This window comes from Theropithecus gelada, chromosome 13 (genome assembly GCF_003255815.1).
Source record: "Theropithecus gelada isolate Dixy chromosome 13, Tgel_1.0, whole genome shotgun sequence".
NCBI classification, from domain to species: domain Eukaryota; kingdom Metazoa; phylum Chordata; class Mammalia; order Primates; family Cercopithecidae; genus Theropithecus; species Theropithecus gelada.
Window position 1 is genome coordinate 31,557,931 of NC_037681.1, and position 27,809 is coordinate 31,585,739.

The 27,809-nt window shown below is 50.2% G+C and overlaps 2 protein-coding genes across 2 annotated transcripts; one reads left to right on the forward strand and one right to left on the reverse strand.

Moving 5' to 3' along the window:
* Positions 1-614: 614 nt before the first annotated feature.
* On the reverse strand, positions 615-11,616 carry LOC112604475 (putative uncharacterized protein FLJ33534; the record flags this gene model as incomplete). Its single annotated transcript, XM_025353512.1, is given in 6 exon segments — positions 615-794; positions 3,496-3,621; positions 3,623-3,691; positions 6,720-6,724; positions 7,274-7,494; positions 11,546-11,616. Coding segments are annotated over 6 exon segments (672 nt in total), but the record flags the coding sequence as incomplete, so codon positions are not given.
* A 4,315-nt stretch (positions 11,617-15,931) lies between these two features.
* On the forward strand, positions 15,932-26,432 carry C13H2orf50 (chromosome 13 C2orf50 homolog). The gene is made up of 3 exons (XM_025355076.1): positions 15,932-16,442; positions 22,977-23,016; positions 25,998-26,432. The coding sequence occupies exons 1-3, from the start codon at positions 16,180-16,182 to the stop codon at positions 26,187-26,189; spliced, it is 495 nt and encodes a 164-aa protein (XP_025210861.1). The 5' UTR covers positions 15,932-16,179; the 3' UTR covers positions 26,190-26,432.
* Positions 26,433-27,809: the final 1,377 nt, after the last annotated feature.

A 27,809-nucleotide genomic window follows, 5' to 3' on the forward strand; every position in this document is an offset into this window, starting at 1 on the left:
CCCACCAATGTGTAGGACCAGCATGTCGTAGGAGGCAGCTATTGGCCTTTGCAGTAATCAGAACAAGGCTAATATTGGCAATATAATCAGCAGGCAATGGTGACTAATCCATCAGTAAACAACATATTTTTCCACCCATATTGTTTTAGCAGCCCTGAAGCTAACCCTTGTATACCCAGTCATTTGCGTCAAATACTACTTCCTCCTCAAAATCACTGTTGGATATTTTCTTTTAACAAGGCTTCCCTGCCTCCATTGTTTAGAAACGAATAGAAGATGCCCACTTGGAAAGAGTGAAGAGTGGAAAAAAAACCTGAGCCGTAGAATCATTTGTTGTCAGATTGATTTCAAGCTGCACGACTTTCCAGCCTGGAGATCTTTGGCAAGTCACCTAAGTTCTCCAAGACTCTTTCTTCAAACTGGGGTAGAATCGTCTGCACTTCACAAGGTACAATAAAGACAAATGAGACAGTAGCATGAAATCACTCAGCACAGTGTTAATACCTTGGTCCCTTCACCTGCCAAGCAGACTTTGAAGTCAGAGTCTGAGCTCTGTTCAGCCTCATCACCCACTAGACATGAGAACACAGACAGCTCTCCATGCCCTCAGAGCCTCAGCTGCTCTGAAAACCAAGGATGGGATGCCCTTGAGTCCTTTCCTCCTTCCCCAGCTCCTGACCCTGGTCCTCAGGGGTGACGGCGTTCACTGTGGCCCTTGGCATCTGCTCCTCATGTGTCAAGGAATAGGGCCCAGGCACCTCCCCGGGAAATCGCAGAGGCTGCACAGGCCAGATCTGGTAGGACCACGGACACAGTGGCTGGATCAGTATGTTGTTTTTTGTTTGTTTGTTTGTTTTTGAGATAGAGTTTCACTCTTGTTGCCCAGGCCAGAGTGCAGTGGCATAATCTCAGTTCACTGCAACCTCTGCCTCCTGGGTTCAAGCAATTCTCCTGCCTCAGCCTTCCGAGTAGCTGGGATTACAGGTGTCCACCACTGTGCCTGGCTAATTGTTTGTACTTTTAGTACAGACAGCGTTTCAACATGTTAGCCAGGCTGGTCTCGAACTCCTGACCTCAGGTGATCCACCTGCCTCAGCCTCCCAAAGTGCTGGGATTACAGGTGTGAGCCACTGCGCCTGGCCTATTGGTCTGTTTTCACACTGCTGATAAAGACATACCCGAGACTGGGAAGAAAAAGAGGTTAATTGGACTTACAGTTCCACATGGCTGGGGAGGCCTCAGAATCATGGCGTAAGGTGAAAGGCACTGCTTACATGGCAGTGGCAAGAGAAAACAAGGAAGAAGCAAAAGCAGAAACCCCTGATAAGCCCATCAGATCTCATGAGACTTATTCACTATCACAAGAATAGCACAGGAAAGACTGGCCCCCATGATTCAATTACCTCCTCCTAGGTCCCTCCCACAACACATGGGGATTCTGGGAGATACAATTCAAGTTGAGATTTGGGTGGGGACACAGCCAAACCATATCAGTGGCCAAGGGCTTGGGAGGTTGGGTGTGCACTGAGTCCAAGGGTGACTTCCCACCCCACCATCTGACCTCTCTGAACTTCAGTTTCCTCATCTGCAAAATAGAGCCAATAGCACTCTCATCTGTCTGTATTAGTCAAGGTTCTCCAGAGAAACAGAACCAATAGGACAGAGAGAGAGATTTATTCTGAGGAGTTGTTCATGCAATTATGGAGGCTAAGTCCCAAGATGGGCAGTCAGCAAGCTAGAGACCCAGGGGAACCGACAGACAGCTCTGGTCTGAGTTAGAGCCTACGGATCTCCAAACGTTAAGTGCCAGTCTGAAAGCCAGCAGGCTACAGGCCCAAGAAGAATGGATGTTTTAGTCTCAGTCCAAAGGCAGGAAAAGAACAGTGTCCCAGCTCCAGCAGCCAGGCAGGAGGAGCCCTTTCATGCCAGAGTTTTTGTTCTATCTGGGTCTTCAAAAGACATCCACATAGACTTCAACTGACTGGATGCAGCCCACGCCCATCAGGGAGGGCCACCTGCCTCGCTTGGCCCACCCGCTCAAATGCAGACCTCACTCAGCAATGCCCTCAGAGACACATCCAGGTAACACTCCACCAAATATGGCACCCTTGGCCCAGTCAAGGTGATGCATAAAATTAACCATCTCACCATGTCATTTGGTTGTTGTCAGGAGTCAATGAAATAAAGCATTTGAATGGTTAAAGAAGTATGCAAGATGTGTACCTATTACCACCGTCATCATTGTAACAGCAGGATATGGGTACATCCGATTCCCAACATTGCTAAAGCCATGACGTGGCGATTGGGATGAGCTAAAGTATGAGAATTGTCTTCTCCATGAGTTGTAAGAAGAACAAACAGTGGCCAGGCATGGTGGCTCACGCCTGTAATCCCAGAACTTTGGGAGGCTGAGGGTGGGAAGATCACTTGCACCCAGGACTTTGAGAACAGCCTGGGCAGCAAAGGGAGACCTCATCTCTACAAAAATCAACAAAAGTAACTGGGCATGGTGGTGCACATGTATAGTCCCAGCTACTCGGGAGGCTGAGGTGAGAGGATCACTTGATCCCAGGAAGTTGAGGCTACAGTGAGCCATGTTCATACCACTGCACTCCAGCCTGGGCAACAAAGCTTAAGGCCCTGTCTCAAAAAAAAAAAAAAAAGAGGCCGGACATGGTGGCTCACACCTGTAAATCCAGCACATTGGGAGGCCAAGGCAGGCGGATCATCTGAGGTCAGGAGTTCAAGACAAGCCTGACCAACATGGTGAAACCCTGTCTCTATTAAAAATACAAAAATTAGCCAGGCTTGGTGGCGCATGCCTATAATCCCAGCTACTCGGGAGGCTAAGGCAGGAGAATCACTTGAACCTGGGAGGCAGAGGTTGCAGTAACCAAGATCGAGCCATTGCACTCCAGCCTGGGCAACAAAGCAAAACTCCATCTCAAAAAACAACAACAACAAAGGGGTGAAAGGGCATGGGTCCCTGGTCAGGTCAACACCATCACCTCCCAGAGCACTCGCCTGCCCAGTCCTGGGGCAGAGTGTCCCTGAGTCCTAGTTTAATTGTCCATACCGCTGTGCCCCCTCCACCTCTAATCTAACCTGCTGCCAGACAGCGCCTGCATGTCAGCACACCCACGTCCCCACTCATCCATGCAAGCTCCTCCCAACTGTCCTCGAGATGAAAGTGCCACTTGTCAAAGGTGCACCAGGTGCCAGCCTCTGAGTGGGTGCTTCATTGCCTCCGTTATTTCATTTAACTATCATGCATCATGACAAATAAATGATTTGAAGAGTCTCTTAGGGAGGGTGCTGTTGAAGAAAACATACTCTGCTGCCCAGGTGACAGGAAGTGAGGACCTGAGAGCAGGTTTAGAGGACCTGAGACAGAAAAGCCGTCTCAAAAGAAATGGACAGGAACTAGGGGTTGAGGGAGCAGAGACAGGACCGACCCTACAGCCAAGGGAGGTGGGAGGCCCAGGCCCGTCCTACCTTCCCAGGACTTAGCTTAATCCCAGAACTCTGCAGGAAGGATGCAGGGGTCTTGAGGTGATGCCTTCCCAAGGGTCTGCTCACCTGGGAAGGTGGCTGCTGGAAGAGCTGTAGAGTCGAGCCCAGGAATCTGCATTTTAACACACTTCCAACGTCATGTTTGGGAACCACTGCTCCACCTCTCATGAGGAGGAAACTGAGGCCCGTAAAAGGAAAGAGACTTGGAATGAAGGAACCCCAGATCTGAAGGGCCTCCGAGCTCACCCAGCCCCAGCCCCAGCTCACTCTCAAACAAGACGTATTTGTAGCAGCAGTTTCTGCTCAGTCCCTTCTGTGACAGCGATGTCAAACCTCCCAGAAGTGCGTCTCAGAAACAACTCACTTCATGGTAGCAGATGAACTCACTCCTGGGCTTTGCTATTCGTCAAAGACTAACAGCCTTAGAAGAAATCATGGCAGGGCTGGCCACGGGTCAGCTGGGAGCTAGGCAGAATCTGACTTTGGCCCCAGCCTCTCTGTGATCTTTTCTGTTGCTGTGGAGGGATTTCCATGAGTCAGAGCCCTGAGTTCAAATGCCAGGTCTGCTGTGTGACCCTGGCAGGTTGCTCACCCTCTCTGAGCCTTCCTTTTCCAACAGGTATGATAGAAATATGATCTACCTTATGGGCTGGTGTGATAAGGAAATGGCTTAACAAACAAATGAGATGCCCACAACCCCTGAAAGTCCCTTCTTGTCCCCTTTCAACATGTCTCCTCCCCTTCCCCAGTCTCAGGGGCCTGCAGCACCCCCTCCTCCAGCCTTGATTGCTCTCGGGGACTGCTGTGTGGATTGCTTGGACGGTGTGGACTACAATCTTCTGAGCGGCTCCCTCCCCAGGCACTTCCGCATTCCTGATCCGCCTTTTCCCTGAGCTTCCGAAGACATTCTCCCAGGAAGAAGCACAGCTGAACTGAGCGTGAACAACCTCAAGGAGGGGGTGAGCACAGCCCTTCACAGTTTGCAGAGCCTCTGGCCCCACCCTCTCATCCGTCCTCTCAGCACAGGGGCAGGTCAGGGTGATGAAGCAGGAGCCAGTCCCACAGATCTGGGGATGCTTACCCAGCCAGGTACCCACTTCCTACCCTGACCCCCACCAACCTCCACCTCCCACCACTCTAAGGAGCTCCCGCTGCTCCTTTACGACCCTGGGGCATCACTCCTCCTTAGGGGCCAGCCTTCCGCCTTGGTGGGTGGGGCAGAGACTGAGGCTTCAGGCCTCAGCCTTACCCCTGACGGAGGGGGTGCCCTCAGCCCTGGGCTGTCTCCAAGACCCGCAAGGTGTACAGAGCTGTAAGGGCTACAGGAAAGGGGTCCCGATCCAGACCCCAGGAGAGGGTTCTTGGATCTCACGCAAGAAAGAATTCAGGGCGGGTCCGTAAAGTGAAATCAAGTTTATTAGGAAAGGAAAGGAATAGAGAATGACTACTCCATAGACAGAACAGCCCCAAGGGCTGCTGGTTGCACATTTTTCTGGTTATTTCTTGATGATATGCTAAACAAGGGGTGGATTATTCATGCCTCCCCTTTTTAGACCATATAGGGCAACTTCCTGACAAAGCTGTGGCGTTTGTAAACTGTCATGGCGCTGGTGGGAGTGTAGCAGCGAGGATGACCAGAGGTCACTCTCATGCCCATCTAGGTTTTGGTGGGTTTTGACCGGCTTCTTTACTGCAACCTGTTTTATCAGCAAGGTCATTATGACCTGTATCTTGTGCTGACCTCCTATCTCATCCCGTGACTTAGAATGCCTTCACTGTCTGGGAATGCAGCCCGGTAGGTCTCAGCCTCATTTTACCCAGCTCCTCTCAAGATGGAGTTGCTCTGGTTTACATGCCTCTGACATAAGCATGTGTGCCCACTTCGACCAAATCCATGAGGGGCACCTGCACCACCTAGCCCTGCCAGCCATTGGCCTGCTCCCACGGTGGGTCCAGAAGCCCCCAGAAGCCCCTGCGCTCTTCCTCTCTTCACCTGCTTCCCACTCACACACGCCCTGTGCTGCAGCCACAGGCACCCCGTCCAGATCCCTCCCCCATCTCCATACCTTCGCCCATGCTGCTCCCCCTGCCTGGCATGCTGGCACCCCCATCCCACCCCCACCCCAACCCAGCCACCCGCAAACTCCTCCAAGTTCAAGCTCAAGACTTTATCCCTCTAGGAAGCTTCCCTGAGAGGCTCAGACAGAAAAGATGCAGCCAACTTACTATTCAGTGAGCTTACTCTCTCCCTATCAGGGAAATGAGGGAGCCCTGTCACTGAGACCCTACGATCCTGCCCGGCAGAGCTGCCACTCTCCACCCCACTGTGGCACTCACACTGAGGACAGGGTCACACACCTGGTTATTACGACTTCATGTCTATTTAACCACGTGCCAGGCACTGTGCTAGGAGCCTTGCGTGGATCAACTCATCCAATCCTCACCCTCAACCTAGAACTCGGAGGGCACAGAATAGGCACAGCCACAAGGCTGCTGCTGGAAAGGACGACACAGGCAGATGCAGGCCGGGATGGGTGAAAGGGTCTCTCAAGGAAATGAGCTGGAGTCGGGTCTGGAAACGCAGCAGAACGTGCTCCTGGCCCTGCCACACACCTGGGTCCCAGAGCTACATGGAGCTGACTGCCACCCCTGTCTGCAACCCTGGCCTTCCCCGCAGGACTCCTGACAACTTCCTTCCCCTGGCCTGCTGGCTAGAAACCCCTGCAGGGAGATGGCCTTTCTGACTGGCCCTCTCCTGGCTACTGCAGCCTCACCGGAGGGCCAGGCCCAGGCCAGGGCAGCTCCAAAGGTGGGCTCTGGACCGAGGTCTCCCCTGAGCCAGGCAGGGGCTCCCCACGGGAGACAGTGCCAACCATACAGGCTGGGGGTGCAAATTGAGCCTGGGGAAGGAGAGGTTGATCCCGCTGATCAGAGGGGGCGGCACCAGCCTCAGCCATGCAGGTGTGAATTCCTTCCCCCAGCCTGAGACCAGTGCCACACCCCCTCCCTCTCTCCCCAGGCTCCCCCATGGATTACCCCTGCCTGACACCCGATGCGGGCAACCAGAGGCTGATTCTGCCTGACTGCCCCCAGCTCCTGGAGTGTGCAGCCTGGGTTCCAGAGGGAGGCCACACGGCCCCGTCAGAGACCACCAGGGAAGTATCACAGACCGCAGCCAGCGTGTGAGCTCAGCTGGGAGTTTGCACCAAGCCTGGCTCCGGAGTGAGGCCTGACTGAGGCAGGCTAGGTCCACCCTGCATGGGCCGGCAGGTGTGGGTAAGTCCTGGGGCTCAGAGAGGGGCTTGGAAGGCCAAATGCAAGGCGGCCGGACCCGTTGTTGCAGCACATAGCGTCCCCTTGACTTGCTGGGAGAAGCTCGTGCCCTCATAGTTAGCAATTCCATGGCCACTGGAGGCCAGAGTGGGAGCTGGGAGGCTCTGGACACCATAGCCTTGGGCCCCCGGCCCTTGCCGGGCTGGTGTTGGCCTGTAAATGCTGCTTCCGCTGTTCAAGCGCTGATGCTCCTCCACGCCCACGGGTGAACAGCTGCTGCCCACCTCCAAGACCCCCGAATGCTGCACGGCAGGTGACCTCCCGCGTCCCTTCTGGGCCCTCCCTGTGGGTTAAGAATGTCACCCCTGCCAGGGCACCTGCCTCCCCAGGCCCACAGCTGGGCTCCTTTCACAGACACCGTATCTGGACAATCCATTTGTTCTGTGTTTGATCAGAAATGGCCATAGCGAACCAGCGTGCGTCCGACCTGAGACACCCGGCTTCTCGGCACCTCGGGATGGTGGAGCCAGGGGAGATGCCGCGGGCCTGAGGGAGGATACAAAGCTCCAGGGTGCCCCCTGCTGCCACTGGGGCGTTCTGCAGTTATGGCCAACATGGACTTGGACACAACCTGCTCCGATCTTCAGAAATATTATCCACGAGACCTGCTTTCTCCCAAAACGCATTCGGCTGCCCACCCATAGGAGGCTACAGAATAAAGAACATAAAGACATGCTCCAGAATACGTTCCGAATGCTTAAAATTTCCCCAACTCCCATGAATCTAGAGTCTTTGAAATATAGATCATTGAGTATCTTTTTGATAACCGAAGTAAAACTGTTTATGTGAGATGCTTTTTCTCTGCAAATAACAACTCAAGAAGAGACCAGGAACTATAGTCAGAAGGGATTCTGGTCCTGGGGGTCCATTTCTTGCCTGTGTGGTCTAGGTGGGTCGTGGTCTTCCAGTTTCTGCCCCTAAATCCACATGTGATCAGCTCCACCTCACAAGGCCGTCACAGTATTTCACAAGAGAAATGCACGAAAGGACACTTTTAAAGCAGTGTACACAGTTGCTGTTTTTAATGTCATTATCCATCAGGGAATTTTTAACTTATCTCCCAGAGGCTTGACTGGATTGAAAATGTAAGGTCTATTTAATGAAAATTATCAAGGAAGTCCCTGGGGGAAAAACTTAGGCGTAGTCAAGTATTAGTCAAGCCCCAGCTCTGCAGTTCGAATAAAGCACACAATTTAGAAGTCGTATGCGTGAATTCCATGCCAGGCCTGCCACGTATTGCCTGTGTCCCTGCACAAGACACTCAGCCTACCTTTGTTTTCTCATCCATAAAATGGAGCTAATACTGTTCACCGAATGAGATGAGGTGAGGACTGGAAATAATGCCTGATGTACAGTGGGGGCTGAATACAAGGTTGGTTCTTTTTTTTTTTTTTTTTTTTTTGAGATGGAGTCTCACTCTGTCACTCAGCCTGGAGTGCACTGGCGTGATCTCAGCTCACTTCAACCTCCACCTCCCGGTTTCAAGTGATTCTCCTGCCTCAGCCTCCCAAGTAGCTGGGATCACAGGCTCGTGCCACCACGCCTGGCTAACTTTTGTATTTTTAGTAGAGACGTGGTTTTGCCATGTTGGCCAGGCTGGTCTGGAACTCCTGATCTCAGGTGATCTACTTGCCTCGGCTTCCCAAAGGGCTGGAATTACAGGCATGAGCCACCACGCCTGGCCATACAAGGTCGGTTTCATCCCTTAGTAGATCCCCGAAGGAATTCAAATCTGTATCATCTGTGATTGGTTGAATCGTGCTTCTTGAAATTTGCATTGAAGTCCTAATCCTCAGACCCCAGAAGGTGACCTTATTTGGAACCTGGGTCATTGTCGATGTGAGGAGTTCAGATGAGGTCATACTGGAGTAGGGTGGGCTGAGATCCAGTATGAATGTGACCTCACAAAAAAGGAGAAATTTACACAGAGACACACGAAGAAACAACACCATGTGAAGATGAAGGCTGAGATTAGGGTGATGCTTCTGCACACCAAGGAACATCAAAGATTGCCAGGAAGGCCCCAAAAGCAAGGTAAGGGGCCTGGCACAGGTTCTCCCTCACTGCCACAGAAGGAATGAACCCCACCAACCCCTCTTCTCAGACCTCTGACCTCCAGCACTGTGAGACGCTACATTTCCCTTGCTTAGCCACCCAGTTCGTGGCATTGCGTTAGGGCAGCTCTGGCAAACTAATACATAATCCGAGAAAGACTGTCACACATTTACTATCTTTACTGCTGAATAATCCTTACCAATGGGCCCAGGCCGGGCATAGTGGCTGACGCCCATAATGCCAGTACTTTGGGTGGCCAAGGAGTGTGGATCACTTGAGCCCAGGAGTTTGAGACCAGCCTGGGCAACATAGTGAGACCCCATTGTCACAGCAGAATAAATAAAATTAGCTGGGTGTGATGGTACACACCTGTGGTCCCAGTTACTCAGAGCACTGAGGTGGGAAAATCACGGGACATGGGAGGCTCTAGTCAGTCGTGATGGCGCCACTCCACTACAGCCTGGACGAAAGACAGCCTGTCTCAAAAAAATAAAATAAAATAAAATAAAATAAAATAAAATAAAATAAAATAAATAAATAAATAAAATAAAATAATAAAATAAAATGAAATAAAATAAAATAAAATAAAATAAAGCCCAGGAAGGTAGGGTCGGAGCCTAGACAGACTACAACCCAGATCTCTGGATTCTCAATTCTGTGCTCTTTCCACTACCCCTGACAGTCATGTCCTAGGCGTTAACATGATTGACCAGGTGCAGTGGCTCACACCTATAATCCTAGCACTCTGGGAAGCCAAGGCGGGCAGATTGCTTGAGCCCAAGAGTTTGAGACCAGCCTGGGCAACACGGTGAGACCCTGTCTCTACAAGAAAATACAAAAACTACCCAGGCATGGTGATGCATGCCTGTAGTCCCAGCTACTCGGGAGGCTGAGGTGGGAGGATTGCCGAGCCCAGGAGTTGGAGGCTGCAGGGAGCCACGATCATGCTACTACATTCCGGCCTACTCCCTAAAGATATGCAGTAGACACAGGAGGAAGCACGTCCATTCAGACTTTTCCCATGCATTCAACTCATAATAACAACACCAGAATCAGACCGCATATACCACTTTGCAACACGTTTTGTTATTGTTGTTTTATCGTGTTTATTTTGCTTAACATTATATAGATGACATCTTTACAAGTAATAAGTATAGTAAAGATACCAGATACCACAAGTGACATAACCCATCACCTATTGATGGACTTTTTTTTTTTTTTTTTTGAGATGGAGTCTTGCTCTGTTGCCCAGGCTGGAGTGCAATGGCGCGATCTCAGCTCACTGTAACCTCTGCCTCCAGAGTTCAAGCAATTCTCCTCCCGAGTAGCTGGGACTACAGGCATGCACCACCATGCTCGGCTAATTTTTTGTACTTTTAGTAGAGGTGGAGTTTCACCACGTTGGCCAGGCTGGTCTCGAATTCCTGACCTCAGATAATCCACCCGCCTCGGCTTCCCAAAGTACTGGGATCACAGGCATGAGCCACTGCACCTAGCCCTTGATGGACATTTAGATTGTTTCCCTTTTTTTTTTTGTTTTTTTTTTACCAACACAAATAATACTGCAGAAAATAGTCTCAAGTAACTTTGCACATTTGTAACATTTGTATCTTTTTTTTTTTTTTTTGTAGAATAAATGCCTAAACATGCCAAATCTGTTTGTGATGGTTTTAAATAACCTCTACAAAGTATTTGATCCTTCTCCCATCAAAAGTGGAGTTTAATTCTCCTCCCTTTGAATATGGGCCAGTATTTGTACTTGTTTCTAATAAACAGAATGTGGTAGAAGTGGCACAGGGTGGCTTCTGTGGTTAGGATAGAAAAGGTGACACAGCTTCCACCTGGCTCCCTCTTTGTCAGTTCCTCATCCTTGAAACACAGCCACTTCACATTGGAGAGAAGCCCAAGCCACACGGAGGGGCCCCAGCTGGCCGCCAGACCCACCTGAGGTCACAGCCGACAGCTGGCATCAACCTCCAGCCTTGACAGTGAATGAACCTTCGGATGGCCCAGTCCCGTCTCATTATTTTATACCGACATGATTTACCCTCAAAAGAAAAATGAAAGAAATACAAATTATAGCAATGTCATCTTTAGCAAGGACTGCTTGCAAGGTTGGCCCTTGGTTGGTATCTGGGAAATTGACTTGGGGAGTGTTCCCACCCTTCCCTGATAAGAACAGCTCACTGCCCCTAAACCGTGGAAACACTGTGGTTTATGTCTTCGTACTGGGAGTCCAGAATTTCGGTACATGCTAGGCAGAGGGTGCCTTTGTGACTAGCCTGCAGTAAAATCCTCGGTGCCAAATCTCTAGTGAGTGTCCCTGACAGATGACATTCCACACGTGTTGTCCCAACACACTGCTGGGTGAAGTGAGTGCGTCCAGCGTGTGACAGGGTCTTGGACCCTCACACTCCCTTTCCTCTGGACTTGACCCATGTGCCTTTTCCTTTGCTGATTTTGCTTCATGTCCTGTTGTCGTAATACATCATAGCCTCGAGTATCACTGTATGCTGAGTCCTGCGAGTTTTCCTAGCCAATCGTCAAACCCACGGTGGTCTCAGAGACCCCAACACGCCATGGCAACAGGACTACAAGGAAGCCGGCGCTTCCTGTATGTGTACACATTGCTGGTGGTACCTGCACGGACACCATGAGAGCAACACAGCCTGTCTGTTGAAAGCCACTCAATGTCCACTTCCTCTGACTCAGTAATCCCACCGGGGAATGTGTCCTGTGGCAACAATTCCACAGCAGGAAGCAGAGGCTTGGAGACCCTCATCACAGCTGGTGCTAAACCTGAACAAAATCTAAATGTCCAAGAAGAGATAGATTTAGTTAAACACATTATGGTGCATCAACTTTAAGAAACTGGCTACAATGAGATGTGTAAAGCTTATAAAGCACCTGTGGTCCCAGCTACTTGGGAGGCTGAGATGGATCCCCTGAGCCCAGGGAGGTGGAGGCTGCAATGAGCTATGACCATGTCTGGGTGACAAATTTAAGACCCTGTCTCAAAAAAGAAAAAAAAAATTGTAAAGAGAAACATGAAAAGATGTTGCTGATACATTAAAAACAATTTTTTTGGCCAGGCATGATGGCTCACGCCTGTAATCCCAGCACTTTGGGAGGCCAAGTTAGGCAGATCACTTGAGTCAAGAGTTCAAGACAAGCCTGGCCAACATGGCGAAACCCCGTCTCTACTAAAAATGCAAAAATTAGTCGAACATGGTGGCGCACGTCTATAATCTCAGCTACTCAGGAGGCTGAAACGGGAGAATCACTTGATCCCAGGAGGTGGAGGTTGTAGTGAACAGAGATCGTGTCCCACTGCACTCCAGCCTGGGTGATAGAACGAGACTCTGCCTCTAAATAAATAAACAAACAAACAAACAATTTTAAGCTGAGTACAAAATGGTGGGCACATTGACAGCAACTGTACAACCAACAGTGAGACCCAAAGCGGCTACTTATAAGTGAAAACGGTTGGGGCTACAAGAGGAAGGCCGGTGCAGATTTTTCCATAGATAAATTGGGCCTTCCTTTAATGTTGCTGTTCTGATGAACCGGGAGCTTTCTGGGGACTTGGCGGGAGCAGCTGACAAGGCAAGAATTGTGGCCCTGGATGCTTCCTCTGCGGTCACCGCCTGGTATGACGCCTCCAAGGTGTGTGCCTGCAGGAAGGAGGGAGAGGGTAGTAAAGCCAACTTTTCATCCCAAAAGCAGAGGCTTCGGGGACAAAAGGGGCAGAAAATATCCCCTGCAAATTAAAAAATGCAGACACACATTTCCCCTGCCTTCACCTCCCACGGACCCGCCCCTTCAGCTCTCTCCCGCGGGCTCCCAAGGTCCGGGGCCCCTGGGCTCTGCGCCCGCGGAGCTGGGCGGAGCTCGGGACCCTCCCTCGCCCGCCGACCGGGGAAGGGGCGGGGCCGACAGGAAGTGGGCGGGGCTGGCTCGCAGGGCGGAGCCTCGTCGCGCTCTGTGAATCGCAGGTGTCCTTGCTCCCGGGCTGGTGGGGCCACCCTGTGGCTGCCTGGGCTGGAACGTTCTGCCTCGCCCAGCTGAAGGCCCTAAACTTGCTAAGCCTTTTAGGGTTGAGGAAAACCCATTAAAAGACAACTCCAGCAACCTCCCAAAGGCAGGGATTCTTGTGCTCCCCTGGAAAGTCTCATGTAAAGTTAAACCACAAAATGTGGGGTGTGCCCTGAGCCCTCGCTCAAGGGCACAGAGCAAGTCACTGGCAGAGCAGGGACTGGAACCCGGTGTCCTGATCCCCAGGTGAGGCCAGCCTTAGAGCTGCGGGAGGGGTAGGGCGGCGTGGGTCCTCCCAGGCTGGGGCTCATGAGGCGCACCCAGAGTGAATTTGGATGTTTTTCCAGGGATAAGGACATGTGAAAAGAGACTGGCAGTGACTGACCTGGACTGGCAGGTGAGGTGTTTTTTTTCCCCTCAACATTTTATTTTGAAATTTTTCAGACACACAGAGAAGTTGAAAGAATGGCAGGGCAGACACCCAGCATATGCCCGCCCATATGCCCACCACCTAGATTCTACAGTTACGTTGTATTGTATTTGCTTTGTCACCCATCAGTCCAGCCCTCTATCAACTCTCGGACTGAAATGGTTTTTAAATTATATTTTAATTTTTAAGAACCAATCTCCAGCCGGGCGCCATGGCTCACACCTGTGATCCCAGCGCTTTGGGAAGCCAAGGTGGGTGGATCACCTGAGGTCAGGAGTTCGAGACCAGCCTGGCCAACATGCTGAAACCCTGTCTCTACTAGAAATACGAAAGAAATTAGCTGGGTGTGGCAGTGCACACCTGTTTTCCCAGCTACTCGGGAAGCTGAGGCAGGAGAATCGCTTGAACCTGGGAGGCAGAGATTGCAGTGAGCCAAGATCGCACCACTGCACTCCAGCTCTGGTAACAGAGTGAGACTCCGTCCAAAAAAAAAAAACTCAGTGGAAATATTTAGCCTCTACATACCTCAGGAACTCGATCAGTCGTGATGGTTTGTTGCAGATGCCCTTGCTGGCCTTTTGTGTCCTGGTCCCTGTGTCTAGAGCCTGTGGCCAGGGCTGGAGGTATCTGAGCAAACTGCATGGCTGTTCCCAGCTGCTCAGGGCTACAGCCTGCGGTCAGCCTGACAAAGCCTCCCAGGACACATTGTCCTCTCTAAAGACACTCACGGGGTGTCTTTAGAACCCCCCTTCTGGGGGTTCAGGGAAGTCAGAGCCGCTGCTCCTTGGGCATGGCAGGAACCTGTCGTCGCGGTGCAGGGAGCACAGACACCTCCATGGGAGCGGCACTCGGAAAAGCCTGGCCCGGGTCCCAGCACACAGCGGCCCACCCTGCCACGCTCCTGCTGCGCTCATCTTTACCAGGAAAATTTAAGTCACTAGATGCCAGCCTGTGTCATCCCAGCTCTGAGGGGAGGGACAGAGGAGAGACAGAGTCCCAGGCTTGCAGCTCTGATTTTAGACTAATGTTTTCCCAAAAGGTCACACCCCTCAGCTCCATCTTCATGCAAGTGTGGGAAGACAAGGCTGGCAGCTCTTTCTGGCCTGGCTCTCAGCCCTGTCTTTTCCACGCCAGCCCTCCACCTGAGCCCGGTAGGGGCTTCATTGCCATTGCTTACCCACACCATGGCAATGGCGACCTCACCTGTTTCTTACCCCTTTCCTGATGGTTCTGTTCCCTGCAGTTCCGTTGGGGCTCACAGCCCATCAGTATCTCCCCACTGGGTACAGGATACAGTGGAAAACACCCCGGGGCCTGCCCCCATGTGCCCTGACACCCCTGTCCTTGTCTCCTCCCCCACATCTCCCAAAATGCCAGGCTCTCTCTTGCATCCAAGCTTTTGTGGTCACCCCAGTTTTTCTACCTGGCAAGTCCTTTCACCTGTGAAGTCCCAACTCCTTGCTGCCTCCCTCACAGAAGCAGAATCCAGCAGGGGCACACAGGACTGGCCACAGGGCGAGCTCAGTGGTTCACTGGCTGCCCTGCTGCCCTGCACCCCAGGCACTCTGCGCAGGCCTCTATTCATCAGGGTTTTGTCTGCACTTAGCTCTTCCTGTACAACGATAGGAAGCAGCGGTCCAGCTGAATGGACCCACAGAGAAGCTGCGTGGAAGGAACTGTGAATCTGCCAGCACCTACCGGAACGGCACGAAACCCAGAGAACCGCCAGCACCTACCAGAACAGCACGAAACCCAGAGAACCGGAAGCAGAGAGTGCAGGAGGCAGAAGTGATGAGAGCAGCGGGCATCCCTGGAGCTCAGCTGAGCCAGACCAGGAGAGGCTGCCACCGAGGGAGCCTGGCTGCACCCAGTTAGAACAGAAACAGGGCTGAGGGCTCGGACCGTGAGCCCTCAGGTTCTCCCTGTTCCCTTCAGCTGGTGACTGTGTGACCGTGGGCGGTCACTTAATCTTGCCGGTAAGGGCCTCAGTTTCCTCATCTGTAGAATGGCGTTGGAAAGGCATGGCTGGGAGGTCTCAGACATAAAGCAGAGTGCTGTGTGAACGCTCCGGGTTTACAGACAGAGCGGATGTTCCTAGTGCATTGCACTCATTTTCCCTCGCCTGACAGAAGTTCATGACCTCCGCCATTGTTCCCAAACAAGCAGGAAGCTTCACACTGATGCCTGATCCACAATTCCCAGAGCGCCCTCAGGGCCACCATCTCGTGCAAGCCTCGTAGCATCCACGAGGGGGCAGCACAGGACTATCATCGCCCCACGGCCTGAAGGCGGCTGCCGGAAGCCAAGTGCGACAATGGTGGGGGTGGCCCCCAGGAGCCCCGGCTTCGCTCCCTCCTCCTCCCCTACCCTGCTCGGAGGACTCCGGCCTCGGGGTAGGGGGCTGCTGAACTGGGCGTGGCATCTACTCAAGAACTCTCTGCCCCCCAGCCCTAGGGCTCAGATCACAAACACACACACACACACACACACACACACACACACGCACACACGCACACACGCACACACGGGGCCCGCCTCTTTCCTGGGAGCTGCCCGTTCCCAGGACAACAGTCAACACAGGCGGGAGTTCAAAACAAAACTGGGCTCAAATGCTCTCCCCATCAGCCACTCTGAGCTCGAGGCCTAAAGCGACAGTGAGGAGGACCCTGCCCAGGCTGTCCCGGGGTTAGGAGGGAGAGAGTGTTCCAGGAGGAGGTTTGAGCTGAGCTCAGGCACAGGAGTCTCTCTCTCTCTCTCTCTCTCTCTCTCTCTCTCTCACACACACACACACACACACACACACACTTGCACCCATGGGGAGCCACCCCACCCTTGGGCTCCAGAAAACCACATCACCTGGGCACCGATTGTCCCCCACCAGGCCGCCAACCTCTGTCTCCCCAGCTGCCTGGATTGGCCCTATGGTCAGCAGAGGTCTTGCTGGTGGCTGTCAGGCCCCCCAGGCTCTGAAGGCGCAGCGGGTGGCCCAGGGAGCTGCCTGCAGTGGCGGTGGCGTGCAGCAGGACCAGCTGTGGCGGGAGCTCCTGGAGGCCGAGCGTCGGGGCCAGCGGCGCTGGTGAGTCCCTGCCCTTCTTTCTCCACCCTGACCCCCGCAACCTGACTACAAGTTGGGGAAACTTTTGGAGAAAGGGAGATGGCTGGGCAGCTGATCCGCGCTGAGGGACAGAGAGCATGGCATGCCTGCGGGGGAGGCGGGTCACCAGCCCAGCCTAGAGCCAGACCCGAGCCTGAGCTAGGAAGCCAGGAAGATGGAGGCCGGGATCAGATGCTGCTGGGTCCGAGCAGCCCCGCCTCCCTGGAGCAGGAGCCTGCTGGCCTAGTCTGGGTGAGAGGCGCTGGCCATCTGACCTGACTCTGGGAAAGATGCTCCTTCATGCCTTCATTCAACCAAAAATCCCGATGAGCCGCTGTGAAACGAGACCAGATGCAACAAGGGACTGGACAGACCTGGCCATGGCTCCACGGAGCCTTCATACTCCAGACAGGGCAGCCAAAAAGCAAGCAGAAAAGCAAACAAGTACAAATCTGTAAGAAGTGTGACCAGCGGTAAGAAGGAAACAGTTCAGGGTTAGGGGGAGAGCCGGCTGAAGGCCTCTCTGAGGAGACTTTTAAGCTGAGACATGAAATAGGAGAAGGAGCCAAGAGTTTGACGTATCTAAAAAACAAAACAAAGAATTCGTGTAGCTGAGGCACAGGGAGTGAGGAAGGCCACAGGATAAGGGGGAGCAGCCAGGGGGGCCACCCCAGCCCTCGTAAAAGTCTGGATGCATTTTTTCCAAAGGAGACACCATCCAGGATTTTAAGCAAGAACATGGCATGATCTTTAAGCAAGAACATAGCATTTTTAAATGAGCAGCCTGATAGATTCTAGGAAGCACTCATCTTGCACCGCTGAAACTTCATACCCGTGGATTAGCAACGCCCCATTCCCCCTCCTCCCAGCCTCTGGCACCCACCATTCTAGTCTTTACTCCCAGGAGTCTATTTTCAGTGCCTCATAGAAGTGAAGTTGTGCAATATTTGACTTTCCATGTCCGTCTTGTTAGCTTAGCGTCCTGTCCTCCGGGTTCATCCATCTTGTCGCGTATTACAGAATTTCCTCCCATTCTAAGGCTGAATGTATACATGTGCAGTTTCTTTATTCATTTGTCAATGGACTTTACGTTGCTTCCACATTTGACTGTTATATGTATTGCTACAATGGACATGGGAGTGGTTTCAATTCTTTTGGATGAATTCTCAAAACTGGATGTCTGAGTCCATTTTGCATTGCTGTCAAGGAACACCTGAGGCTGGGTAATTTATAAATAAGTGTATTTGGCTCACCGTTCTGCAGGCCGTACAAGCATAGTCTTGGAATCCACTTGGCTTCTGGTGAGGGTCTCGGGAAGCTTACAATAATGGCAGAAGGTGAAGGAGGAACAGGCATGTTGCATGGTAAGAGAGGGACCCAGAGAGAGAGGGGGAGGTGTCAGGCTCTTTTTAACAACCAGCTCTCTCCTGTGAACTAATAGCGCAAGAGCTCATTCATTACCGCAAGGAAGGCACCAAGCCAGTCACGACCCAAACACCTCCCACTGGGCCCTACCCTCGGGATCACATTTCAATATGAGATTTGGAGAGAACAAACACTCAAACCATATTGGAGGGATTGCAGGATTATATGCTACCTCTATTTTTAATTTTTTGAGGAACCTCCATTGTCTTTTCCATAGCAGTGGCACCATTTTGCATTCCCATCAGCAGTATCTCAGCATTCCAGTTTCTCCACACAATGGCCAACACTCATTGATTGTCTTTTGGTTTTTGATAACAACCATCCTAATAGGTGTGAGGTGGTATCTCGTTGTGATTTTTTGTTTTGTTTTGTTTTGAGATGAAGTCTCACTCTGTCACCCAGGCTGGAGTACAGTGGCGTGATCTCGGCTCACTCCAACCTCTGCCTCCCAGGTTCAAGCAATTCTCCTGCCTCAGCCTCCCAAGTAGCTGGGATGACAGATGCCCTCCACTACTTCTGGCTAATTTTTGTATTTTTATTAGAGACAGGTTTTTACCATGTTGGCCAGGCTGGTCTTTTTTTTTTTTTTTTTTTTTTTTGAGACGGAGTCTTGCTCTGTCACCCATGCTGGAGTGCAGTGGTGCGATCTCAGCTCACTGCAAGCTCCAGCCAGGCTGGTCTTGAACTCCTGACAGCAGATGATCCACACGCCTCAGCCTCCCAAAGTGTTGGGACTACAGGTATGAGCCACCGTGTTTGACCTCTGTGGTTTTGATTTGCATTTCTCTGATGATGAGTCACATTGATAATCTTTTCATATATTTATTGGCCATTTATTTATCTTCTTTGGAGAAATGTCTATTCACGTCTTTAACCCATTTTTTCAATTGGGTTATTTGGTTTTGTGCTACTAAGTTGTAGAAGTTCCTTATACATTTTGGAAATTAACTCCTTATCAGAAATATGATCTGTAAATGTTGTCTCCCATTCTGTGTGTTGCCTTTTCACTTTGTTGCTTGTTGCCTTTGCTCTTCAGAAGTTATTGAGTTTGATGTAATCCCATCTGTCTATCTGCTTTTGTTTCCTGTCCTTTGTGTGGCATATCCATGGAATAATTGCCAAGCCCAATGTTATGAAGCTTCCTTCTATGTTTTTGAGTGGATTGGTATGTATCATGTTAGAAAGGATCCAATTTCATTCTTTTGCATATGAAAAACTTCTGCACAGCAAAGGCAACAATTAACAGAGTGAAAGGCAACAATTAACAGAGTGAAAAGGCAACCCACAGAATGACAGAAAATATTTACAAACTGAGTAAATGTGGGAGGAAAGGTGAGGAAGGAATAAAGGATGACAGGTCTCAGCTTGAATAATTAATAGGGAGGAGAAGATAAATGATGAAGATGCTGAGTTCTGGTGAGTTTTAAATGTCCGAACCACGTCTAGATGGAGCTGCCAGGAGGTAGTTGAGTGTGAGAGTCAGGAGTTGCGCATTAAAAACCCGTCCAGAAGGGGAGAATGAGGACTGGCTGCGAATGGACACAAGGTGTTTTGTGGGTGATGAAATGTTCTGGAATCAGAAAGTGGTGATGTGGTTGCCCAATTCCGTGAATATATTAAAGTCATTGAATTGTGTGCTTTAAAAAGTAAATCTTGGCCGGGCGCGGTGGCTCAAGCCTGTAATCCCAGCACTTTGGGAGGCCGAGACGGGTGGATCACGAGGTCAGGAGATCGAGACCATCCTGGCTAACACGGTGAAACCCCGTCTCTACTAAAAAAATACAAAAAACTAGCCAGGCGAGGTGGCGGGCGCCTGTAGTCCCAGCTACTCGGGAGGCTGAGGCCGGAGAATGGCGTGAACCCGGGAGGCGGAGCTTGCAGTGAGCTGAGATCTGGCCACTGCGCTCCAGCCTGGGCGACAGAGCGAGACTCTGTCTCAAAAAAAAAAAAAAAAAAAGTAAATCTTATGGAATGCGAATTCTATCGCAGTTTTAGCAGGAAACGGGTGGGCATTGGCCCCAGCGATGTGAATAAGCTCTCCCCGGAAGAGCACAGTGGATCAGAAGAGGCGAGGATGCAGGACAGAACTTGCAACGTTTACTAGAAAGGCAGAGATGCTGCCAGGAAACACCAGAGAAGAAAGCCAGGGGCATAAGGAGGTGTAAAGACCAAGGGGAAAGAGTTTTGCAAGGTCTGGAAAGCCCAAAGAGGAATGTGTAAGGCAGTGCTGCCTGACAGAAACACAATGTGAGCCAGACACATAGCTTAAATGTTCTAGTGCTGCTTTAAAAAATGAAACAAGAGGTCGGGAACAATGGCTCACACCTGTAATCCCAGCACTTTGGGAAGCTGAGGCAGGCAGATCACCTGAAATCAGGAGTTCGAGACCAGCCTTGCCAACATGGTGAAACCCCATCTCTACTAAAAATACAAAAACTAGCCAGGCATGATGGCATGCACTTGTAATTCCAGCTACTCAGGAGGCCGAGGCAGGCAGAGTTGCTTGAACCCGGGAGGCGGAGGCTGCAGTCAGCTAAGACTGTGCCACTGCACTCCAGCCTGGGCGACAGAGTGAGACTCCATCTCAAAAAAACCAAAAAACAAAAAGAACTTGTAGCAATAAAAATATATAAAGTTGAAATACAAGACACAACTGAAGTCAGACTTCATAAACTCAAGACAGGAGAAATTATTCAGAAAATCAAGACAGAAAACACAAATGACGAATTAAAAATGTAGAGAAACTGAACAAGAAGCTCCAACCTATCCTTAATCAAAACTCCCAAAGGAGAGAATGGGAGAGAGAAAATGTCTAAAGAGAAAGTAAGTGAGAATTTTCCAGAACCAAAGAAATGCAGGAGTCCACAGATACTAGAGTAGGTGTTCCACAAAAACAGGTGCATTAACAAGAAAATAAGACATGGAATTCCCAAAGAGGGGGATGCCAGCGTGTTGGTGAAGGAAGGGACCAGCCTGTGATCTTGAGGCATGGCCAGGCCAGTGGGAGCAGGAGGACACGGGGCTTCCGAGGAGGCTAAGAAAGGTTTTAAAGGAATGTTTATTATCTGATGCACATGACAGTGTAGAAAATAATATTGAGAGGGACTTTTCAGTTTTATTGGAACATCTGGAATCAATGATCAGTACATAGAAGCCTAAAAAAAATTGGGAGGAAATGTAATTTCTCTGTTAGCTCTAGAAAGAATACAAGGTTATACAAGAACAGAATTGGGGTATATTGCACTCCTTAGTTCATCAGGGAATAACATTTACATAACCATAAGAATCAAAATGACATATATCAATTTAACCAAGATCTGTAATGATTTTGAAAGAACAAAGGGAAGGGCAGGAGTAAGAATGCTAACTCTTCATCTCCTATAATAGGAAGTCGATAGATAAGTTTAAATTTTAGAAAATATTAAGGAACAGCAGTGGATATGGTTTGGATCTGTGTCCCCACCCAAATCACATGCTGAATTGTAATCCCCACTGTTGGAGGTGGGGCCCGGTGGAAGGCGACTGGATCATGGGGTCGGTTTCTCATAAATGGTCTATACCATCCCCATGGTGCTGTCCTCACAGTAGGGAGTTCTCACCAGATTTGGTTCTTTTAAAGTGTGTGGCACTTCCCTTCTGTCTCTCTTGCTCCTGCTCTGGCCATGTGACCTGCCTGCTGCCACTTTGCCTTCCACCATGACTGTAAGTTTCCTGAGACTGACCCAGAAGCTAAGCAGATGCCAGCATCCTGCTTCCTGTACAGCCTGTGGAACTGTGAGCCGGTTACACCTTCTTTATTTTTATTTATTTATTTTTTTCAGATGGAGTCTCACTCTGTCGCCCAGGTTGGAGTGCAGTGGCTCGATCTCTGCTTACTGCAACTTCCACCTCCCGGGCTCAAGCAATTCTCCTGCCTCAGCCTCCCTAGTAGCTGGGATTACGGGAGCCCGCCACCATGCCTGGCTAGTTTTGTACTTTTGGTAGAGACAGGGTTTCACCATGTTGGCCAGGCTGGTCTTGAACTCCTGACCTCAGGTGATCCACCCACCTCGGGCTCCCAAAGTGCTGGGATTACAGGAGTGAGCCACCGCGCCTAGCCTACACCTTCTTTATAAATTACCCAGTCTCAGGTATTCTTTATAGCAAGGCAAGAATGACGTAATATAGCAGTAGAATCCTATTATTTCAAAATACGGACGCAAAGGCCTGAAGAAACAGCTAAAAGGCTGGCAAAGGTTTGACGCTAAGATGTGAGGCTCAGGGGCTGTGAGGAGGGGGACAGAGAAGGCTGTTTTTATTATGTTTTGTAGAATTGTTTGACTTTTTAAAATTAGATTCAAGTAAAACTAAATGACCAGTGCAAGGTAATACTATCCTTATGGTCCCTCCCTTTTCCTACCCCTCCCTAGCCTTCCTCTGTCACTCACATTGGAAGGTTACAAAGGTTTGGGGACGTGAAAACTTTTTTCTTCAGAGAATGCTTGCCTACTGTAGCCTTCTGAAAATGCACAGAGGCAGGGTGAGATTGTAGCCTTTGCTTGCTTAGGCAGTCCTACCATAGCAACGTCATAGTTGTCATTCTAGGAAAAGTCATTGGAAATTGAAATGTTTGTTCTTTTGGTGGGATACACCATCAATACCTGCTTGGCACTTGGCATTTGTTTCACTTAAAAATTATTTTGTTCTGGCTGGGCATGGTGGCTCATGCCTGTAATCCCAGCACTTTGGGAGGCCGAGGTGGGTGAACCACCTGAGGTCAGGAATTCAAGACCAGCCTACAAATATGGTGAAACCCCATCTCCACTAACAATACAAAAATTAGCCAGGTGTGGTAGCACACATCTGTAGTCCCAGCTACTTCGGAGGCTGAGACAGGAGAATTGCTTGAACCCGGGAGGCAGAGGTTGCAGTGAGCTGAGATTGCGCCACTGCATTTCAGCCTAGGTAACAGAGCGAGACTCCCTCTCAAAAAAAAAAAAAAATTATTTAGTTCTTCCATGTGATACATTGTTGCATTGACTTGACACAATGAAAGAAATTGAAAAATGTCCTGGAAGGAACTCACACAGTCAACATGCTTTTCCTTTCCAGGGTTCAGAACTGGAGTTTCCTGAAAGACTATGACTCAATGGTAAGGAAAAATATGTTCCTGCCAAACATACTTGCGATTGAATATTATTCATTCTTTCCATCATTCAACTGACATTTATTGAAGATCTACTCTGGACTAGATGCTGGATGTGCAGAGATGAGTAAAATACACTCTTGTGTCAAGGAATTGCATTCCTTGGGTCCATTGGAAAGAAAAGTTATATGAAGCATTTAGAAATTTGTTTCCTTCAGTGTTTCTTAGTTTTATTAAGATGAACCAATTAGAAATGACAGGCATCTGTTGCTGAAATGTCTCCCCTGACTGAGGATGTCAGCAATGTGTAGTCATATCTGTGTGGCGTGCCCAAGAAGGGCAATGAGATTGGGTAAAAATACTTTGTAAACAAATTCCCTGACTCTAGTATCACCACCTGCAATCTATCCTCCACTTCGCCACCACACTGATTTCCCTAAATGGCAGAACTGGCCGTGTAGCTCCCCTGATTAAAATGCTTCAGTAAGTCTGAAGTTTTCAGGTAGCTTACAAAGCCTCCTGTGATCTAAACTATCTATCTCCCCAGTCTCATTACCCACCCCACGCAGACCTCACAACACACTCTTTTTTTTTTTTTTTAAAGATGGAGTCTCACTCTGTTGCCCAGGCTGGAGTGCAGTGGTGTAATCTCAGTTCACAGCAACCTGCACCTCCTGGATTCTAGCGATTCTCCTGCCTCAGCCTCCTGAGTAGCTGAGATTATAGGTGCACACCACCATGCCTGGCTAATATTTGTGTTTTTAGTAGAGAGGGGGTTTCACTATGTTAGCCAGGCTGGTCTTGAACTCCTGACCTCAATTATCCAACTGCCTTGGCCTCCCAAAGTGCTGGGATTACAGGCATGAGCCACCACACTCAGCCCCCACAACACTCTTTTATCCATGCCTTTGGGCATGCTGGTCCCCTGCTGGAATGTCCTTCCCACCTGGTCAGCCTGATGGACTCCTATTCACTCTTCAAGACCCTGCTGTAGTGCCTCCCTTTCTGGGGAATCTCCCTTTCCTGGGTAGGCTTGACCAGATCACTCCTTCCTTTGATTCACCAGCATATCTCACCCATTATTTTGGTATTCTATGTAATGTAATACTGCAATGCCCAATTTCACCAGCTGTGAACTCCTTAAGAGAAAGGATGAGGCCAGGAATGGTAGCCCATGACTGTAATCCCCGCACTTGGGGAGGCTGAGGTGGGAGGATCACCTGGACCCATGAGTTCAAGACCAGCCTGGGCAACATAGGGAGACCCTGTCTCTACAAAAAATAACATTATTTTTTAAAAAGAGAAAAGATGAATATGAATTCATCACTGCACCCTGTCACAACCCTAGCATTTGCCCCATCCCCCAGAGACCATAAAAAAGTGAACATTCAGTTCATGCTGGATGAATGAGTGAATGAAAAGATGGATCTCACTATTAAAAGGATGGTCAGCTGGGCGCGGTGGCTCACGCCTGTAATCTCGATACTTTGAGAGGCCAAGGCAGGTGGATCACCTGAGGTTGGAAGTTCAAGACCAGCCTGATCAACATGGAGAAACCCCAATCTCTACTAAAAATACAAAAATTAGCCAGGTGTGGTGGTGCATGCCTGTCATTCCAGCTACTTGGGAGGCTGAGGAAGCAGAACCGCTTGAACCTGGGAGGTGAAGGTTGCAGTGAGCCGAGATGGCACCATTGCCCTCCAGCCTGGGCAACAAGAGTGAATCTCCATCTCAAAAAAAAAAAAAAAAAAAAGGGGGGGGGATGGTCAAAGGACCAACCTGGAAGATAAGCAATGTGGACAGTCACTCGAGGGAGGTGGCCATGCTTACCTGGACCCTGCCAGGTTGAGGAAAGGTTTAATGCCTGCATTGTGGACCTGCTGGGCTTGTTGCTGTCTATTCCGGAGGGAAATTCAGCTCATGGGACCTGATATCCCGCCCTGTGCATCTGGTCTGGGCTTCCAGCCTGTAAGAGTCTCTCCCTCCTAAGGGCTATGTGATAGCAACCTGACTACTGAAATCTGCATCATGACCAGAGGGTGGAGCCACCTCAGCATGGACTTTGCCAGGTGAAAGCCAGGATCTCCTTACTTGCCAGGTCATGTCACTTCTCTTAGACACAGGGTAGCAGAAAGGTAACCCTAAACAGGGGCAGGAAGAGCTGAGGATGTTTTCCCACTTGTCAGATTTTTTTTTTTTTTTTTTCAAAACGTGGTCTCACTGTCTCTCAGGCTGGACTATAGTAGCATGATCATGGCTCACTGCAGCCTCAACCTCCTAGGCTCAAGTGATCCTCCCACCTCAGCCTCCTGAGTAGCTGGGGCTACATACATGCGCCACCACACCCAACTAATTTTTGTATTTTGAGAGAAAGAAGCCAGACAGGAAAGCCATGATTTCACTAATGTAAAGTTCAAAACCAGGCAAAGCTAATGTGTGGCATTAGAGGTCAAGGTCAGGTTGCCTTGGGAGCAGAGACAGGGGTTGAGGGGCTGAAAGGAGGCAGGGGAGGGGATCATACCCCTTGATCTGGTTGGGTACATGGGCATCTTCACTTTGTGAACATTTGTCAAGCTGGACAGTGAAGGCTTGTGCACTTTTCTGTGTGAATGTTATACTCTAAGTACAAATTTACCAAAAAACAAAAACAAAAATCAAAACCTCCCACCAGATGTAAAACGGCGTCTTAGTCCTGGGGTAGAAAGGGGAATGAGACCTGATCCTTCCCTTGATCTCTGCAGGTCGCAGCATAAAAGTTAAGGGATCTGGGAGGCACCTGGGGAAGGGGAAGTGGAGGAAGAGGAGGGACAAGCTTGGCAGAGGCTGTGGCATCAGGTCACTCTTGGGGGATCCCATGTCCAAACCAGGATTGAATCACCTGGAGACGCTTCACACAGAGAGGCACCTGCTCTCTGCTCTGTTTTCTCCCATCCTAAGGTCCTCCTTTTTCCACGCTCTGTGTAATCCGAGCTGTCCCCTCTCCTCAGGGCAACAAGAAGGAGCCTGAGAAGTTGCCAGACCATGTGCCTCTCTTTTCGGACACAGTTCCCAGTTCCACGAACCAGGTTGTGGGTAGCAGGCTGGACACGCCCCTGGGACAGACTCTCATCCGCATGGACTTCTTCTTCACCGAAGGGGCCCGGAAGAAGAAGCTGGAGGATGAGATGCAGCCCATCTAGGAGCAAGGAGGGCTGGGCTGGCCTTCCCCAGGTGGGTGTGGGTGGGGACAAGAGATCTGGCCCACGACAGCACCCAGTCAGCAACCCACACAAGGCAGCTTGGGTCTGCACTGTCTCTAAGCTGCAGGACACTCTTCGTTGGGCTCCATGGGGTCACTCTTACACAGTTTTTACACGTGAGATTCAGAGGACTCAGTAACTGGCCCACGGCCATACAACCCCCAGCCTTTCCATCTTGAGAACCCATGGGTGCCCCATGAAAGGGATCCTGCATTGTGGTCAGGAGCACTGAATGCCTGGGTTCAAATCCAGCTCCTGGCTCTGATGAGCTGTGGGACCTTGAGCTGGCTGCTGGAACACTCTGTGCCTCCGTCTCCCCTCCTGCGATTCGGTGTGTTCTCTGCTTGCAGCTACTGTGACAAGTGACCACAAACTGCATAGCTTAAAACAACACAAATGTGTCATCTTACGGCTCTGAAGATCACAACCCTGACATGGGTGTCATTGGGCCAAAATCGACATGTTGCAGAGCTGTGCTCTTTTAGGAGGATCTGGGGAAGAATCTATTTCTACATTTTTTCCAGTTTCTCAAGGCAGGCTGCATTCCTTAGCTTGCAGCTCCTTACTCCATCTTCAATGCCAGCATCTTAGCATCTTCAAATCAGTCTCTATCGCTCGCTCTCTCCTGCCTCACTCCTTCATCTTCTCTCTCTCTCTCTCTTTTTTTTTTTTTTTTTTCCAGACAGAGACTCCCATTATCACCTGGGCTGGAGTGCAATGGCATGATCTTGGCTCACCACAACCTCTGCCTCCTAGGTCCAAGCAATTCTCCTGCCTCTGCCTCCTGAGTAGCTGGGATTACAGGCATGTGCCACCATGCCCAGCTAATTTTTTGTATTTTTAGTAGAGACAGGGTTTCTCCATGTTGGTCAGGCTGGTCTTGAACTCTCAACCTCAGGTGATCCACCTGCCTCAGCCTCCCAAAGTGCTGGGATTACAGGTGTGAGCCACCGCGCCTAGCCATACCTGGCTAATTTTTGAAATTTTATGTAGAGATAGGGTCTCACTAGGTTGCCCAGGCTGGTCTTGAACTTTTGGGCTCAAATGATCCTCCCACCTTGGCCTTCCAAAGCACTGGGATTACAGGCATCTGGCTTCACTCCTCCATCTTTTAAGGACCCTTGTGATTATATCACAACCTTCATATTTAAGCAAAAAATGCAGAAAAGGCTTAGTTCCTCTTTGTTGGTTAAAACACAAATGGATTCATTCTTTCAAACATTTGCATTCTCCTCTTCTTCCTGGGCGCTCTGCTAGGCTGTGTTTTCCCTTGGTTTGGGTGGAGCATGTGACAGAGCCATGGCCAGTGGAATGGGAGCAAAAACCCTAGGTCTCCCTTCCAGGTCTGGTCCATGAGACACTCCAGGTATTGGCTTGTTCTCCTTTCCCCATCAGCTGAAGAAGGGAGAGGACTTGGAGGATGCAGGGAAAAGATGGGCACAAGATGGAGGGAGCATGTCAGGCCCACGCCTGGAGCCCTGAGTGAGCTCATGGAGCAGAATCTCCCTACACCCACACTGACACACAAACAAAATAAACAAAAACTGACCAAAATGAAAA

Coding starts and splice junctions, on each gene's coding strand:
- C13H2orf50 (XM_025355076.1), top strand. CDS start 16,180: ATGGGGAGCCACCCCACCCTTGGGCTCCAGAAAACCACATCACCTGGG. Junction 16,443..22,976: donor CGTCGGGGCCAGCGGCGCTG/GTGAGTCCCTGC, acceptor TTTCCTTTCCAG/GGTTCAGAACTGGAGTTTCC. Junction 23,017..25,997: donor TGAAAGACTATGACTCAATG/GTAAGGAAAAAT, acceptor CCCTCTCCTCAG/GGCAACAAGAAGGAGCCTGA.